This window comes from Pipra filicauda, unplaced genomic scaffold, assembly GCF_003945595.2.
Source record: "Pipra filicauda isolate LSUMZ 115617 unplaced genomic scaffold, ASM394559v2 scaffold2_size9829703_pilon, whole genome shotgun sequence".
NCBI lineage: Eukaryota > Metazoa > Chordata > Aves > Passeriformes > Pipridae > Pipra > Pipra filicauda.
The window spans coordinates 1,867,029-1,885,766 of record NW_024104421.1 but is presented as its reverse complement, the minus strand read 5'-3'; the positions used below and the strand labels follow the sequence as shown (position 1 = coordinate 1,885,766).

The 18,738-nt window shown below is 41.0% G+C and overlaps 1 protein-coding gene across 16 annotated transcripts in view; it reads right to left on the bottom strand.

The window, feature by feature from the left end:
- Nucleotides 1–13,038: 13,038 nt before the first annotated feature.
- C2CD5 (C2 calcium dependent domain containing 5) overlaps nt 13,039–18,738 on the bottom strand; it is a 65,533-nt gene continuing 59,833 nt past the window's right edge. For all 16 annotated transcript variants that reach the window (XM_027726555.2, XM_039383146.1, XM_027726558.2 and 13 more), the window contains 3 exons: nt 17,913–18,103; nt 14,643–14,789; nt 13,039–13,967 (listed from right to left, as the gene is read on the bottom strand). In XM_027726555.2, the coding sequence (XP_027582356.1) occupies nt 13,836–13,967; nt 14,643–14,789; nt 17,913–18,103 (470 nt within the window). In that variant the 3' untranslated portion in view covers nt 13,039–13,835. The remainder of the gene's footprint in view (nt 13,968–14,642; nt 14,790–17,912; nt 18,104–18,738) is intronic.

Here is an 18,738-nt window from a genome sequence, read left to right as displayed (position 1 = left end):
GGTTTCCAGGGAAGGGCAGCTTCCCACAGGGATCTGCAGTATCCCCCAAAGAGGACGTCAACACTGTCACTAAAAACTTAAGTGATCAAGGACTTGGGACCAACCTGCACATTCCTTTGGTGAACTTCAGCCATACTTTGCATCTCAGACCACAGCAGCTCCTTCACAGCTGTCAGTTAATGTGATCCCACCAGTGCTACCCACAGTACACGGACTCTAGACACACAGATATCTTTAGCTCTGGAGCTTCATCATGCTTACTTTTCAAATGTGAATCCCTTTAAAAACAAATGTTTTCACCCTGTTTCAAGCTTAGTCCTGCAAACTGTTTGAAAGGCAAGGAAATAACAGTTTTCTGTCTTGAGAAGAGACACAGGAGATGGATGACTTTGTCTTACTAAACATCACACTGTGATGTCTGTCATCTAGAAGGAAAGCTTCACAAGTCATTAATTCAAACAGCTGGTGGGGAAGAGTCTAATAGATAGCATAAGCTGGTTGGGAACATAAATATCAACAAAGCTCTTTTTTTTATTTGGAGACTCAACATACATTTCAACCTACCTATTCACTTTGTGGGAAATATGACATTATTATATTTTAGCACTGTTGCACAAAGAATAACATAAAATTGATGGTATATCAGAAATGAAGCAAAGAACAAAAATTTTGACTTGAAATTAATCAGTCATCTGTTAACGTGTCCCCTTACACCAAGATGGCAAGTGCAATTGTACCATCATTAACATGATTTCTGCTGAACTGGAAGGGCCAAAATATAGGTTGGAATGTGAAACATAGAGTCTGAAAGTCACACATTACTGAGTGTCATTCGAAAATCAATTATTACAATAAGCCAAGTCCTTACCTGCATAGTACAGTGTCTTTTGCAGATTTGAAGATTCAAACAGACCTAATATTCTTGAAAAAATGCTGGAAAAAAAATACCTAGTGAAGTACCATGTAAAATCTGTTCCACGAGTGAATACAATATCTTCTTCTCCTGACTGCCATACTCAGCCTGAGCTACAAAAGGAAGATAAATGACTATCCATAAGGTCTGCATATTAATACCTAGCATAAGAAGCTTAGAAAAACACAACAGAAAGACAAAGTGGACTGACAAAGTTAACTGAACTTCCATTTTCCCTCTTTTCCACGTTCCTCAGTTGCAGCAGGGCAGACACAATTTCTCAATCACCACAGGAAAGCCTGTGTTCATGAGATTCCTAACCTATCAGTGTTTGGAAAAGCTTTGAAATTTAGGTCATTTAAACAAACTGCATGAAACCACTAAGCTTCTTCATGTCAGGACACGAGGAAGCTCTAAATTGCAGTGAAAGCTGCTATTTATAGCCACCATAACCACACACTGAGAGGAAAAAAAAGAGATCGGTATCTCTCTCTAGAATTTTGTCTTCAGAGAGGGAAATGGAAATTAAAACATTATCTATGAGTCCTCAAACAGTAGCTACCTGTACTCTGAAGAGTATAAAAGCAAAGGAGCCTGTGACTCTGAGTGAACAGGGAGCCCATGGTTTGCAAGGGTGGATTTCTTGAAGCTGATACTGGATTCTTCAGATTCTTGCCTTCAGCTTCTTCTAGGTTTGAACTGGATTTAGATTTGACTTCTGTTTCTAGGTCATGAGTGTAACCAGGAGCTCTCACACATCTCGCAGTGATGGTTTGGTGGTGCCTGTGTGGGATGCCAGCGCACATCATCACCTACTTTCTGTTCCCAAACAAGAGGAAAGGTCTGTCAGGGAGGTTTTTATTACAATACTAGGTTGCTAGGGTGCTCTCCCCATTCCAGGAGTCATGATTTACATCATGATGGGTGGAACCTGCCCTTGGAAAGGCCCAAGACAAGCTCAGTGCCTGAGCTGCCAGCCTCCGAAGGGGCCTGGGAGACAGAAGGGGTGTGCAGGCGCCTCACTGGCTCCAGGCTTAGAGGGGAATTTTATCTTACAGTCCCAGCTGTCACAGCTTTGTGACAGTAAGCTGAATTTGACATTGCAGTGTCCCACTAATAGCAGAGGAAGCGTTTCCAGAGAGTGATACTACTAAGCACAAATGTGGATATCAACAACTTCCCTCCCTCGGAAGGGAAGGAGAGCGTAAGAAAGGATTTTAGTAGGAAAATGTGCATTCTCAAATGCCCGAGAACTGTGGCAAACTTGAAAGTCTCTCTTCAGCAGCAAAAAGAAAACACAACTCTGCCCACATGTAGTTACACACTGTGGATCCAACTGTCAAAATACTTCCCACAGCTGAGACCTGGAGGAGGGGCAAACACTCTATTGCCGCAGAGACCTATTATTGGAACAAATAATGTGCTGTGTTTTGCAGTTATAATAATTATAAACGTCAAAGATCTTGCAAAGTCTGCTTTTTTTTTTTCTTCTTCTGCAGATTTTCAAAATCCATAAATGCTGAATAAGCAGATAAGTCCTCAGATGGAATGTTGGGAGCTTTGTTGCCATATGTTGAATATGACTTCATGATTTTTTTTAACTGTCAAAAAGTTCTAGCTAATGTTTGGAGATGACCCAGCAACTACTGAAGAGGAACAACTGGTTGTTCCTTGAAGAGGAACGGGGACTGAATAAGCAGATAAATCCTCAGAAGGAAAGTTGGGAGCTTTGTTCGTAGTTTGTATGTATGTTTGTATGTATGTGTGTTTGTAGTTTTACAAAGGTAAGTTAGTTACTGGAGGATGAAGAGGAAATGAGTGTGGAAGAACAGCTGAGTACATCTGCAAGTGCTGCTTTGCATCAGCACATAATCGTAACAAAGGATGCTCTGTTCTTTGGGGACAGAGGCTTTATGATTGCTAAGTTTGGAGCATAGATAAGGGCTGCAGTCTGGAAAAATGTCAGTCCTAGGATTTAACTATAGCTTTTGCTGCTCTGCCTTGAGTGCCATCCAGATTAATTCAAATATTGTTTCTTCTGCATGACACAGATCGCAGGAGCAGATACACTTGGGTTTTGAGTCAGTATCTGTTCAAACAATGACTCCAAATTTTTGGGTGATCAGCTCAAAATATTCCCATGTCTAATTCCAGTGATTCATTTTATGATTATTCAACATGAGACATCCTCAGGAGCCAGATTTCCAGAGGGGTTAATTACTCACAACTCAAATGATTCACAGTAGCTCTAAAATACCATTATAAACCATAGGCAGAGTATATTAAACCCAGTAAAACTCAGCAAGACATTTCTGAGCTGACTACCCATCATCCCTTCTAATAAAACAAGGATCTTGTAGACCAAATTCTACTGAGTGTATTACCTAATTTCATAGGGAACTGAAACTTTTATTACAGGGTGGAAAAAAAATTATTGAGGAGCTTACAGAGTTTGAATTGATTTTCAGTGGGTCTGTTAAGAAGCAGCATGCTAACCTACTCACTTAACTCAATTTTCTAACAAGATAGGAATTAACCCAAGCATAAGTTTAAATGTTTCAAAAATAATGTAATTACCATGATATCAGTGACTCACTGTTTTATTGGCTTCTATGTTATCTCTGTATCAGACAGTGTTTAATTTCCAGTGTCTTCCTTAAATTTTGTAATCTGGTTTTCAGGAGCAGCATGTTTTGTCCCTGTTCCTCTTCAAGGAACATCTAGTTTTTCCTCTTGAGTAGTTGCTGGGTCATCTCCAAACATTAGCTAGAATTTTTTGACAGTTAAAAAAAAATCATGAAGTCAGCTGCGTATTTTTGCATCTCTAGGTAAGAATTCCCACAGCACCAATATATTTGCACATGCTCAGGTATTGTCATAGGTGTTATGATTATATGGATCCAGAAATAACAAAAATATATTTGATAGAATCACAGAATCATGGAATCACAGAATGGTTTGGGTTGGAAGAGACCTTAAAGCTCATCCAATTCCAACCCCCCTGCCATGGACAGGGACACCTTCCGCTAGACCAGGTTGTTCAGAGCCCCATCCAACCTGGCCTTGAACATTCCAGGGATGGGACATCCACAGTTTCTCTGGGCAACACGTTCCAGTGCCTCACCACCCCTACAGGGAAGAATTACTTTCTAAAATCTAATCTAACCTATGCTCTGTCAGTTTGAAGCCATTCCACCTTGCCCTGTCACTCCAGGCCCTTGTAAATAGTCTCTCTCCATCTTTCCTGTGGGCTCCTTTCAGATACTGGAAGGCTGCAATTAGGTCACCCTGAAGGTTCCTCTTTTCCAGGCTGAACAATCCCAATTCTCTCAGCCTTTCCTCACAGCAGAGGTGCTCCATCCCTCTAATCAGCATGGTGGCCTCCTCTGAACTGACTCCGTCAGGTTCATGTCCTTCCTGTGCTGGGCCCCCCCAGAGCTGGATGCAGCACTGCAGGTGAGGTCTCACCAGAGGAGAGGGGTAGAATCAAATCCCTTGATAAACTGGAAAGCCAAGGAAGAAAAGAGATTTAATGAATATTTCACTGCCTCATCCATCCAAGAATGAGAGTTCATTTTCAGAAGTTTCCTTAGTCCCACAAATAATAATTCTCCAATCTTTTGTAGATGTTTGAAGGTTAACAGCTAAAATATCACTACTCAGAAGCTGTGTCAGTGCTTGGGTGTTTCCTCACTTCATTCCAGCCATACATGCTTCTGTTCATCCTTTGAATGACTCTACATTCTTTTCACCACTTCATTGGTCTTACAACTGTTTTGAGCAGTCCCCACTTACCTACAACAGCAGGATTTTTAGCAACTGAAGAATTTTTTTGACATTATACCAGAGAATGGTCAAAAATATTTGAATTCCCCATCATTAAGATTGTCAGGGCTAATATAATATGAGATTTTCTTGGGGGGAAAGTAAGCAGAGCTGGTAAAATGCAATACAAGTGAAATTTGTATTTCATTTGATTTCTTGTCATCTCCATATATCATATTTTCCTTCTCTCTTGCTGCTTCACTCCCACTCATTCTCATAATCTGTAAATTACTTGAGTCTAAAATATTTCCTGTGTGTTAACTGCATTTCATTGGTTGCCAATTCAGTCTTCTGTTTCTGGCACTTGCATTTGTATTTAGGCAACATGATGAAAATTAATATCATAATTATACCATTCAAGCAAATCACATGAATTAGATCTCTGTCTAGCCAGCCAAAAATATCTTTGGTTGTCATTGGAGTGTACTTTTTTTCCCCCTTCTCAAGTAGCATCACAAGACAGTGTCGTGGTTTAACCCCAGCCAGCAACTAAGTACCAGCAACCACTCACTCATTCCCCCATCCCACTGGTAACTCTATCCCAGCTGAAACCAGGGAAGACAGTGGGAAAACTGCTCCTTGGTGCTTAAGTTCTGTGGACAATTACTCTGCAAAGGAAGAGCAACACTCAGACTGTTCTCCTCTTTAAATACCATCTTTTAACTTTCCTGTTATTTCTTGCAAAGTGTTTATTCTGTTTTCCTTAAAGCTCTTGCAGGAAAGTGCTACACCATTCATTTTGAACAAACTTCTAAACAAAGCAAGTTACCAAACCCACACACCTTCTTTTGTATTTGCCCAGTTGCAACATCCTTTTAACTCAAACCTCCCATATGGCCTCTCATATTTCCTTAAAAGTTCTACATTGTTCTATAGCTTGTATCCCCACGTTTTATTGACTGGGCTTGAACTATGCTCTTCAATGCTGTCAGAAAAAACCTCACCTGCGGGCTTCAAAGGAAGCAAACTGATCACACAAGCAACTGATGGGATTCAACACACATTCTACTCTAGCCTTGCTTTACAGTAGGTATTTGAGAACAGCTGGCAATGCAAGTTCGCAATAGAATGAGCTGCAGAGAAATTAATGACACACTGTTAGTATCATTCACAGACTGGCTGTTTGATATCAAACAATTCTATGGTTAACCCACTGAACTCATTAATCACTCAAAGCCTCTAATGACAAATTCCTAATGGCTTGGACAACTGCTTCGAAAAGTCTCACATCATTTCCTGTCAAATTTGTCCCTAAAGTACAGCCAGGGTGCTTGGGAGACCAGCTGCTTGTCCCATACACCTTTTTAATTGCAAAAACTAACGACTTTGTGGTTCATTAAATTAAATGAGACAATGTAATTGTTTTATTGCAGAATATCAGATTAAATTTATGCACATGTATTTGAATTATTGTTATCGCTGGGATCTGAGCAAACTTCTGTCCAGGCTATTTTCACATTCCCATTTAACGTAAGTGATCTGGACGCTGATTTAATTGCTGTAGTACAAACCCTTTTTGTTTCTGAGGGGTCTGGTTGCGTTTTTTTGAGTCTAAACTCTATGATGAGTTCAGACAAATCATAATAAACCTTTCTTCCTAGGAAGGGAACAACAACTACACTGGATTTCATGCCACTCTAATTACATTATTTAAATAATATCAGTTTATTTATAGGAAAGGCAACTGTAAAAAGCAATGTCTGTTTCTCCCCATGTATAATTAAGTTTGTTGTTTCCTGCTAGGAAGTTACCAGAACATGGGTTAGGAGGAGCAGCTCAGGCCAGACCCGAGTCCTTGGAAAGCTGGATCTTTTTCTCAGTTCAAAACTGAATTCATGTAAATCCATAGGAGGAAGAAGGATCTTGGAAGTCATACAATTCTCCTCCTGCTCAGAGGCACACATGCAAGTGCTAAAAGATGCTCATCTGCCCAGCTCTCCAAGGCATTTGATGGAGCCTCCCCAGGGCAATAAGTCAGTGCTTCCTGCTCCTCGTGACTGCAAACCTGTGAGTGTAGCCTGAACCTTTCCTGTTCTACCTTAAGGCCATAGCTTCTTCTGCTACCTGCTGCAAGTGTAGGAAACAGCCCTTGAAGATGGTAGCCAGGTCATTATTTTGCTCCAGCTGAGTCAACCTTTCCTCACAGGTCATGTTTTCTGGGCTCTCCACTCTCTGGAATGACAGTGACCTTCTCCAAGACAAAAGGGCAGAGAACTGGACTCTGTTCTGTGGCAATTAACTCACTGAAACTGTGAATCCCAAGCATAGAAGTGCAGTGGTGACACCTCAGACCATCAGTCCTGCTTTTTACTGTGGTAAACGTAGGTCATTAAACACGGTGACAGTGGTAAAACATCGTAACTCTCAAAGTGGGATTCAAAAAGTTGATTCCCGTGGGTCAGTCTTGTTGCCCCTCACTGTAAATCTGGACATATCTTGGCAGCAGGATTCAAGTCCTAATAATAAAAAGTTTCACATAAGAGCAGGACATTACTGTAGCAATTGCTGACATAACACATTATCCTACTTTATTTTCAGTATTTCTTGCTCATTTTGGCTGGGGAGTCATCATTCATTTGTGTCTCCAATTACCTATTTTCCTTCCTGTCATTTTTTGCTGGTAGACACTCAACTTCATGTTATGCTCTTTCCTTGTTTCTCCTGCCCACATTACCTTCTTCTATCTATCCTATCACCTGCCTTTCCCTTCTGTATCTCAGCCCCTCTTAATCTGCAGAGGCAATAGGGAAATAATCCAGTGACACCGAACTCTTCTGGACTGTGAGATGGCCTGCAGATTTGCCTGCTGCTCGTTGTGGAGGCAGTCAAAACCATCAGTGGTATCAGACACACATTTCACCTTCAACAAATAGTGCTCCAGCACTGTCAACAAGAAACGATGGCAAGAACACATCATTGCTGAATTTCATTCCCTTCACATGGCCTCCGGGTGAGTTTAACAGTTGATATACGTAAAATCGAAGTGACAATTTAAAAGCCTGTTTGCAGGTTTCTGACATGAACAAGAGATCCCTCCAGACCAGCGTGCTCTGATCACTCTGCACACAGAACTCCAGCTGACAGAGTGAATTGGTGACGAAGCTCGCAGTACGCGGTGCAAGGGCAGGAGCTGAGCACCAGGGAAGACAGAGGAAGGACGTTATGACAATTTAATAACAAGTGACTCTTCATTTCACCTTCTCTCAGCCGTTTCCACTCCTGCAAACAGCACCTGGACTGAGAGCTGCACTTGGACTGAGCCCAAAGAATAAATAGATCACCAATTTCAGTAAAAGCTTGGAAATTGAATTTCCAGGCACAGCTCTGCAGTGCAGACAGAGAGGTGTGAACAGAACCTGCCATTGCCCATTTCAAACACAGCGGCCTCTTCTCCTCTGTGCTGAGCAAATGCAGATGGTAAGACCATGTGTTGTTGCCTACTTGTGTTTGACCAAACTCTCCAGAGACAGGGCAGGGAGAGGAGGAATGGAAATGGGAAGTGCAGCCCAGGGCAAGACCCCAGGAAGGGAAGGTGCCTGGTGGGGAGATGACATGGAGAGACTGGGCAGAGAAGAGGAAGGGTTGCAGCCTGTAAGTGCTTTCACTTGCTTTCACTTGCTCCTCTGGCTTCTAGAGTGCATGCCAGGAGATAATGGCATCTCTGCAAAGCTTCCCAGGCTCTCTTTGCACTTCCTCAAAATTTAAGAGCTCTTTAGGTGCCAATATTCTGTTCAGAAGGTTGTAATTACTCTGACATTTCCAAAAATCTCACAAGGTTTCCAGGCAAAGGTTCTCTGTGATTGAAGTGTTATAGACATCTGATTTTAAGAAAAGGAAATCAAAACTGGAATATCACCCTAGTGCCTCTCCTTCCTATAATTTACATCGAAATATCTGTACACATTAATGGAAATGCTTTTGCAACAAAAATAAATGAGTATCATTTAACGTTAGCGTGCATGTTCATACTAAAAATGTGTAAATCAATTGAAACATTACTCCTGTTTCCAAAAATTAAATAAAAAAACTTCAGACTCCATCTTTCACTCAACAGTTTGCCCATTGACACATACACACAGTAAATTGCCCATACACACAGTAAATTATTATCCAAGATCATTAACTCCAGCTACATTGGTGCAGATGTGCTCATGACATGGGTACAAAGACAGCAGACCCAGCAGCACACAGATTTGTGTCTGGCTGATTGTCACTTGTCACACCATGCTCTCAAGGACAGCGTTTTGATGCCTGGAGAAAGACTGGCTTCTCCCACTGGTCCCCAGCATGGCTTTGGGACGTTCCTTCCCACCTCTCTGTCTCTGTTACTTCAACCATGAAGCAGAGAAATGACACCAACCAATTCTGTGAAACACTGGAGGTGTTACCCGTGAGAAGTGGTACCTGGTGGAGTTGTTTGTACAACGAGGAACAGCAGCCTGGCTTGCTCTCATCCCAGGCAGAGTTTACACAACTGACTTCTCAAAAACCCGAGAAGAAAGCCAGCCTGTGCCTGGAAGAGAGCCCCAGGAAGTCAGAGCCCTTTCCTGCCACTGGAAACCTTTGGCGTGTCAGACTTACCACGACTGATGTAAGCTATGCCAGTTTTAAAATGGATGATGATTCAAAATTTAAGCTATTTTGTCAAACCCAGTTCTTACCCTTGTGTCCCACTGCTGCCCAGGCCCCCAGGAGCGATGGGGGCTCCCCAGGGTGGCAGGGCAGGTGGGGGCACTGGGGCAGCCCCAGCTCAGCAGTGTCCATGGCCAGGCAGGGCAGGGATGAGGGGGCTGGAGACCAGCCCTGCTGCAGCACCGCTGGGGCAGGTGGCCCCAGGGGCTGAAATGGGGCCATGGGCAGGGTGGGATGAGGCCAGGCACAGACTGTAAGACCTGTTAGTGCTCCCAGGGCCCAGCACTCTTCTGCAGACAGGGCAAGTAAGTCACTTCATCCTTTTTTGTTTCATTTCTGCATTGCAGAGTAGTCGAAGCTGAGCTTTCTCCCATCCAGCAAAACTACACATTCTGCATAGCAGCCACACAGCCCAAGGCCCAACAGATCCATGGATGCCGCAGCAGCACAGTTGTTCCTAATGTGCTCGCCAAGAAAACTCTATTGCTCAGATCAAAGCTTCCATTGGTCCTTACCCTTATCTGAACACTCAAAGGGAACTGAAAACTCTCCCAAAAACTTCACAGTCACTGATGTCTCACTCTTTGCAACTGTATGTAATCCCCTGCATCTGTCTTGCTTCTCTTGTCATGTATCTGCCTCTCAGTAAGTCTCTAGGTGCAGGCCTGCCTTCCAGTCTGACAAAAGTGAACCAGAGCCTCAGGATTCATCTCTTAGGAAATTCTGATTTCAACTGAACACCAAGAAAAAAAAAAAAATTTTGATTCCACCTGGGGAGAAGGGAGTCACAATCAACCTCACACCATTCACTAGAGATTTTCTCCCACTTTGCACCTTTCACATGTATGCATCAGAATTCACAAACTTGGAGAATAACATGGATAAATAATGCAAAATGAGGATTTTCCAACCAGCTCTGAAAACCAGCCTCTAACAGAAAAAAGAAAGTGGGATGTTATTCCAGAAGATGCATTCCTAAAGCACTGAGCCAGCCATCACAAAGCCAATAACTCCCTTCAAGTTTATTCCTGTTCACCTCCAAGCTTAGCAAGCACTACACATCTCTTATAATAGTGGTAGTTAGAGAAAGATGTGGAAAGAATCAGCAAGCAGCACCAGCATCACCTGCAGAAGCTCTTCCCTACTCTGCTACTATTTTGCAGAGGAGGGGACAGTTCTCCATGCCCTGAAAGCCTGACATAGACCCAGTTTATTCACAATATTGAAATGAAGGTTTTAAACCCAAACTTGGTGGTTCTTCCAAGGACTGCAGATAGGAACAGGGCTCCTTTCCCCCCACCCTGTGATGTTTGGGCTCCTCAAGTCAAGAGAAAGCAGCAATGCTGTGGATCAACCCTGGGAGGCAGCCAGGCACCACACAGCTGCTCACTTGCTCCTTCCCTCCCAGCAGGAGGGCATGAGAAAGCTCCTGGCTTGACAACGCAGCTATTCCCAGAGTAAATTCCTGACAAAGTGTGCTTGCACACACTTATCCCTTATTTTTTTTTTTTTTTTTACACTGGAGAGAAATATAAATAACAATCAATGCAATTTAACTGTACAAATTTCTAAAGGTTACATTTATCCAACTGGACAAACTAAGAAAAGTCAAATCCCAATTAGTAACAGTTAAAACCCATGTTTGTCATTTCTGGAGAAATAATTACAGAAGAATTAAAATTTCCAGATGAGAAAGCTCCTCCTCTATGTCTAATGAAACACACTACAGGAAACTGTGACCTTTAAACAGCTAGAAATGAAAAGATGACATTAATGCTTCCACAGAAGCAACCACCACCCCACAAAAAAGAAAAATAATCAAAACCAGCTACCTTAATGTGCTACTTCAGATAATATTTCATGCTGAATACTTATGCTGAAAACAACTTCTTGTGCCAGATCCAAGACCTTTTGAAATTATTCATATTCTGCCATCAGCTTCAAAGGGGAACAAGATTTGCCTTGCAAAATAATCAAGAGAGCTGCAACTGTTCACAGGCAAATTAATTCATGGCAGCTTTGGTTGCAACAGCTGCAGAAATTGGAAAGCTGATTAAGTATATTAGTGATGTGTTCTGGTAAGGACCGAATTCAAACACTTCAAATACAAAGGGTAATTAATTTTCCAAAATATCAGAATTGTAGGATTATAGAATGGTTGGGGTTCTAAGGGACCTCAAAGTTCATCAGTTGGGGGGCTGGTGTTGAGGAGGGTGTTCAGGGGTTGTTGGGGTGGGTGTTGGGGGTTGTTCCCACCATTGGTAGGGACAGACCATGCTGCTCAGAGCTCCACCCAACCTGAACATTTCTAGGGATGGGGCAGCCACAACTTCTTTGGGCAACCTGTTCCAGTGCCTCACCAGCCTCACAGTAAGGAATTTTTTCCTAGTATCTAATCTAAACCTACTCAAAATCTTTCAGTTTGAAGCCTTTCCCCCTTGTCCTCTCACTCCAAGCCCTTGTAAATAGTCTCTCTCCATCTCTCTTGTGGACTCCCTCCAGGTACTGGAAAGCCCCAATTAGGTCACCCCAAAGCCTTCTCTTTTCTAGGCTGAACAATCTCAACTCTCTCAGCCTTTCCTCACAGCTGAGGTGCTCCATCCCTCTGACCACCTTGGTGGCCTCCTCTGGACTTGCTCCAACAGGTCCATGTCCTTCCTGTGCCGGGGACCCCCCAGAGCTGGAGGCAGCACTGCAGGTGCCAGAGCAGAGGGGCAGAATCCCCCCCTCATCTGGTGCCCACGCTGTTTTGGATGCAGCCAAGGATACAATTTTCATCCCAGGATACAAATGATGTTGTAACATTCTATACAAAAAAACGTTCCTCTGAGGAGAATCAGGGTGGGACATCTTTAGGAGGTATTACATCATTACACATTTACCTATTACACACATAAAAAGGCAATAAATTTTATAAAGAAATTTATTGTGCAAGAATGATTTTCATGCTCATTTACAATGAAATAATTAGTTTTAACAAATAATCATGCCATTGTATAATTTCAACACTAAACAGAATATTTACATTCAAGTTTACACCTTTGTTCAAGTTCCATGTACGATATTGTCAGAATTAAGTAAGAATGCATCTTCAAATCAAAGTTTGCATTTTTTTGTTACATTAAAATATCACCACCTTTCAGACATTTACTGGAAACGACAAATTTCCCTTCTTTGCAGTACCTTCATTTCCACTGGAAAAGAACAAAACCAAACAGGAAACCCCAAACAAAACCCCCTTCACAAAACCAACCTGCAGAAACCAGTGTCACAGACATAAATCAATCTCCAATCAGCCAGGCATTTCCCACATGTTTAATGGGAAGGAAGCTGCAGAATAACCTCTGCACAACTGACTTTTGGGGGACAGTTTATGTCATCCTTGCAAGAGATCATTCATGCCTTAAGAAAACGAACCTCAGGACAATTCTTCCACAAAACCCTAAATAACAGAAAGACTTGTTTTGTCAATATTGAAGTGAACATCATTTAATAGTACCAAACACACTTTGGAACTTTTTGTTCTTTTTTTTCCCCCCCCGTGATAGGCATGCCCAGGAACACTGCACTGTGGTCTAGCAGCTTTTTAAAAACAAAGAACAAAAAAACCCAAAAAACCCAAAAACCAAAAAATGAAAACAAAAACCAAAAACCCCAAACAAACAACAAACAAAGAAAAACCCCAAACAAACCAAACCAAAACAAAAGCAAAAAACCAAACCAAACCAAAAACAACATAAAAACTCTCTCAAATACCATCCCCAAACATCTGCTGTATAGTAACGATTATAAAAAAAATAAGCCAGCAGTTCACAAACAGTCCATAGAAATAAAAACAAAACAAAAACCCCCAACATTAAAGAAAAAAAGAAAAACAAAAGAAAAAAGAAAAAATAGTTTTAGTGTGCAGAAATTTAAACTGTGACTTTTTGGTGCTGCTTTTTCCTCTTCACATTCTACAGTCTAAGGGAAATTCAGGCTCCAGCCTGCATTTTCTTGGCCTGGATACAAATCTCTTGGTCCTTGGACAAAGGCTGCTAACACAATCACCTCCTTCCCACCTTGACCTGAAAGTCAGCTCATATGACACCCAACTTCAGAAGTGGTTCTGAATTACAACTTACTGTGGTCCTGTTGAACAGCTCAAAAATACAACAGAATTTTTCCTTAATTCCACAGTTCCATGTGATGCCTGCTATTCTAATCCACACTCTCCTATCAGTGTTTCACCTGCTCCCTAGATTTCACTGCAGCCTGGAATTGTAACAAAGGAACCAGTGCACACCTGCCAGTACCCTGCCCTGACTCTTACATAAAGTTAAACCACAACAAAAAAAAAAAAAGTGATTGTCTTGGATTTTGGCTATGAATGTTACGGAGACTGATTTTGAAGATGCAAACCTAAACATTCCCACACTTTAAATAATCTTCATATTTGGCAGAGACTATTCCACTTTTTCTGTCTTCATGTTGTGACATCTCCTGCAGAACTTGTGGGCTGAGGAACAGCCGTAGAAGGCTGTGCTGGTAACATTTCCAGCTCAGACTCACGGACAAATATGACGGCGTCGCCACTGACATTTATTAAACACTGAGCCTGGGAAAAAAGACAATACTCAGTTACCAAACTATTAAACTATTTTATGTTTACTTATATCTGCTAGATATAAATACACAGAAAAGTCAATGGGGATCAGGAGAAAGACAAATCATTAGAATTCATTAGTGAACCAATCTGTGCCATGTTTTCTTTTATATTCACTCACTTGTGTGCTATCAAACACGCAGACAGAGTCTTGTAAGACACCACAAATGAAATATCTGGGTAGCTGTACTTGCTTTTACTACTGTTTTGAACATATTCCATTTGCCAAAACAATTGTATTCAATTGTTAGTCGTTACTAATAAGGCTTTGTCCCTTTATGCACAAAATAAAGCATTTTATATCAGCAACTCCAGGTATTTTTACAGGGAGTTTGGATGGAAATCCTGCACTGCAACATCAGGAAAACTAAGTAAGTTCAGCACTACTGTACAACAATTTCCTGCAATTTACTTCATTCTAGTAAACTCAGTATTTTTACCCATATTCCTAATTTTGTGTTAAGGCAGGTGTTCGGGAAGTCTCTTGGCTTCTTCAAACATTATCACAAGATATCCAGAAGTGTTATACAGACACGGCTCTCCAGAGCTGCTGGTTTTTAAATACATCAAATGTGTATTTGTATCATACTAATCACAACAGCACTGTTACTTCACATCATAATTTACCTGATTTTTGTTTGGATTCTCCATGAAAACACACTGCTTCATTATGTAGGAGACAACTGCATTCCCCCCTAGAGCTGCAACGTGAGCTCTCACCATTGCAAACACTTCAGCAATAAAAGCATGGAGAAAACCACTGACACCACCCTCCTAAAATGGAAAAAAAATATATTACATGTTATGTTAGGTCTAGATACAAGATGCTGAATACTTTTCTTAAATATTTATAAGCTGAATATTTCAGTGCATCCTAAATGGTGTATTGCAGAGAAGTTAAAAGCTATTCACTGTTTAGCTGGTCACAGTTAAAGATCAGATGGAGAGAACTATTTAAAAGAGCCTGGAGTGACAGGACAAGGGGGAATAGCTTCACACTCTGACAAAGAGTAGATCAGATATTAGGAAGAAATTCATCCCAGAGAAGGTGTGGGTGCCCCATCCCTGGTTGGATGTGGCTTTGAGAAACCTGGTCTAGTGGAAGGTCTCCCTGCCCAGGCCAGGGGGTTGAAACTAAATGATCTTTAGTATCCAACCAAATCCAAACCATTCTGTGATTCTATGAACTTACTGTCTGAGGAAAAGCATGACAAGTAGGTTATTCATTTGTGACTCATTCTCTGCAGTCAGTATATTACATATACTCATGCTTTTCAGACATTCCTACACCTCTGCAGGAACATTTAACATTCCAATGACAGTTCAATAACAACTTTATTCTTTCATCAGGAAGGATACTGCCTTTTTTTTTTTTTTGATAACTGGAAATCAAATAAAGAATAATTCATACTGAGGATTAAAAAGATTTAGACTTACTGGAAATTACCAGTAAGGAGTGGCCATTACCTCTGATCACTCCAACTTCATGTATGTTAATGACTGTCATTAGTTCTCAACACTCAGTAAAGAAATGATCCTTCAAAATAAAAAGTAAGCAAGGGACAGAGCAGAGACTTGAGCTATTCAAGCTATTTATTTATTTTATTTTCCTCCTTGAAGCCCAAAGGAACTTCTAGCCATCCCATTTCATTAATTTTTTTGACTTGATGGTGCTTGTGGGGAATTTTTACTTCTTTGGTGCCAAGTTGAATAATTTAAAATGAAAGAAAATTTAAAGTGAAAGGAGAAGAAAAACAACAAAGTATGGACTTTCCTAGATAACCCTTATGAAAGAATGTGAACAACTACACAGTTAGGAAAGACATACACCAACCAGGTAACCAACCAAAAAAATAAAAATCCACAGAAAAAAAAATTACGAAAATGAACTGATCAAACAGAGCTCACTATTGGTTCAAAATATCTGTAAAATTTCAAAATGAAAGGCAAGACCACCAAGACTTCCCACATGTGTGTGTGTGTCTCTGGTGAAAATGAAAGAGGCAGGCAGAAGAGGAGATTGAACTAAGCTGAACTTATATGGGCTGTACTCATATCTACTGGAAGAAGTATAATCTACCTTGAACAGATTCATAAAGACATTAAAAAAACATATTCTGGATGAACATTTATAAGCAAAAGGGCAAGTATAACTTTATCAATCCTAGCATAAAGCAGGAATGAAGTCAACTGCAGACAAAAATCAAAATTCAATGCAAGTTTATCGTTCTCATGAAATTTTGATTTTTTCTAATTTTTTAACAGTTACAGCGACCGATAGGGTAAAAAATACATTACGAGCCTAATACAAAGTTTAATGACAGCAAGTAACAAAAAGATTAAAAATACCCACCTGTAAACAGCAAAACCTAAAATTATTGGATCAATCAGACTTTAAATTATCATTCATTTTTGATTCTGGTACACATTTCAGCCTATGAAAGCATTCACAGGGCCTCAATATTCTGTAAGCAATAACAACAGAAATGCTGCTAATTACCTTCCTGTGGAACCTGAAACACATTGCTGGAGTTGGATATAACAAGTGCTCTGTTCTGACTCTGTTACAGCCTCAGGGCAATACTGTGCAACCAGTGTTACGAATAGTTTGTACCACAGCCTGTGTAGCTGAAGCAATTTAAATGAGCTGCCCTGGGTGCTGGAAACAGCACACTGACAGTATCCCAGAGACTGTACAACTGTCCCAACTTCATGGAGGAGCTGAATCAAATTCTTGAGCAACCCATCTGTGTTGGGATCTGGTATCACAGTTACCAAAGCTGCTTATCAGCTACTGAACTTGTATCTACAGAAGCTGCACTTCATATAGAAACGTCACATAACCATTTCCCTGCTCTGACCATACAACCTTTTGAAAATACTGTCCTTTTCACACATACATTTCCCAAGTTAAAAGGGGCCGTAACTTGCAAAATCCAAACAAAAGTTTGTCTGACCAAAATTTCTCTAGAGAGCTCACAGCTCCTTCTCATGAAGGCTGATCAGCTTTATTAGCATCTGCTCTCTGATTTTATCCATGTGTAATCATTAAGAAACAGCACTCCCTTCAGCACTGACAAACCAGGCAAGAGGTACTTGTGGCCAAAAGCAGAAAGATGCAGCTACTTCCCCCAAAGGACATGAAAATGATAAGGAACATGGCTTGCATTTTGGCATCCTCAGAGGATTATTTGTTTTCCAGACCCAGACTGGAGATCACTGTTTGAGTATCACTGGCTACACCTGTAACCTGGTTGTGTGGTTATAGACTCCATGGCATACTTTTTGACATTCATCACACAGAGGTTTTTTACAGAGAATGCATGGAGTGCAATGGTAAAAATCAGCACAACAGTTACCTACAACATGAGTAACCTTGTGTTAACCAAAGAATTTTAAAATCCAAGTACGCTGTGAAAGTTAATCATTGAGCTTGCTAAAAGAGAGAAGAATGGATGATTTGGTCTGGTGGTAGGGGTTTGGAACTAGATGATCTTTAAGGTCCCTTCCAACCCAGGCCATTCTGTGATTCTATGAATTTATTTCTTTTAGCATTTAACTTAATCTCTGGTTTGGGTTCAAATGATCCCAACTATCACTTTGGTCAAAAGATCCATTTTTTCCATACAGTTCTGTCTAGGAACTCATTGGTTTAGTATTATATCCAACTGAACAGCAATGGCAATGGTTAGTAACCCTTTCCTAACGTTGCCAAACATGAAGCAGCTCTGTGTGTTCTCCAACAAGAACAGTGCAATGGAACTTACTCCCCACTCAGCACGTGCCCTCAAGTGACACAAATCCTGCTCCCTGGCTGTGCCATACTCCAACTCAAAACTCTTCACTTCGATTATTACAATTAACAAAAAAATGCTAATCCCTGGGCACACAGCTCACCTCACGCAAAGAAGTGGTTTCTCGTATAAAAAACATGTTGATTATCCCAAGGTATTTGGTTATTTTAGCCCCAGGTAGAAAAGAAAGAGGTGTCATCTTAACAACTGAGACGGTGGAATTGGTGCACGACGGAACAGAACGGTGCCGTAAGTATCCCTCAGCCAGTGGACTTGCTTTATCAAGTGAAGCAGCTGAAAAGATGGGGAAAAAAACAGGAGAAAGTAACTATCAGGATCGACCACCGCTGCCCAAAACACAAAAAACTCTTCTTTATGGTTTCCAAATAGCTTGGTGACAACATTCAGCTGCCTGTGATGCTCAGCCATACCACGTGAGAAAGGAAAATCATCATGCAAAGCATGCAAAAGGAGACAAAAAGCTGAAATGGCATTTATTTGGGAGAGTGGCATTCCTGCAAAGGAAAACATTGAGGCGAGCAGCTGCACGTACAACAATCAGTTATAAAGTGAAGGTAAAGAAAAAAGTGCCAACATTTTGAAATACGTATTCTGCTGGAGGAACAAATTACAGGAAGTGTGAAAGTTGTTGTGTTTCCCCAGTGCAGCATTTTCCATTAAAACAGGTATTAATCTCTGCTAATTTAAGCAAGATAGTCAGACCTGTGGCCAAAGAACTACTAAAAAACAACTCACCACTTGCTAATTTAGTGACCATTGCCTTGACTGTCACCTTGGTGATTGCTTCCTGTTTCTCACCCCAAATTTTCCAAGACCATACATACACCTACATCCATGCAGTGTATGTTACACAATTAGTAGGCGTACACATTTATCGAGAGCTAATTTTAACTAAGTGAACAGAAATG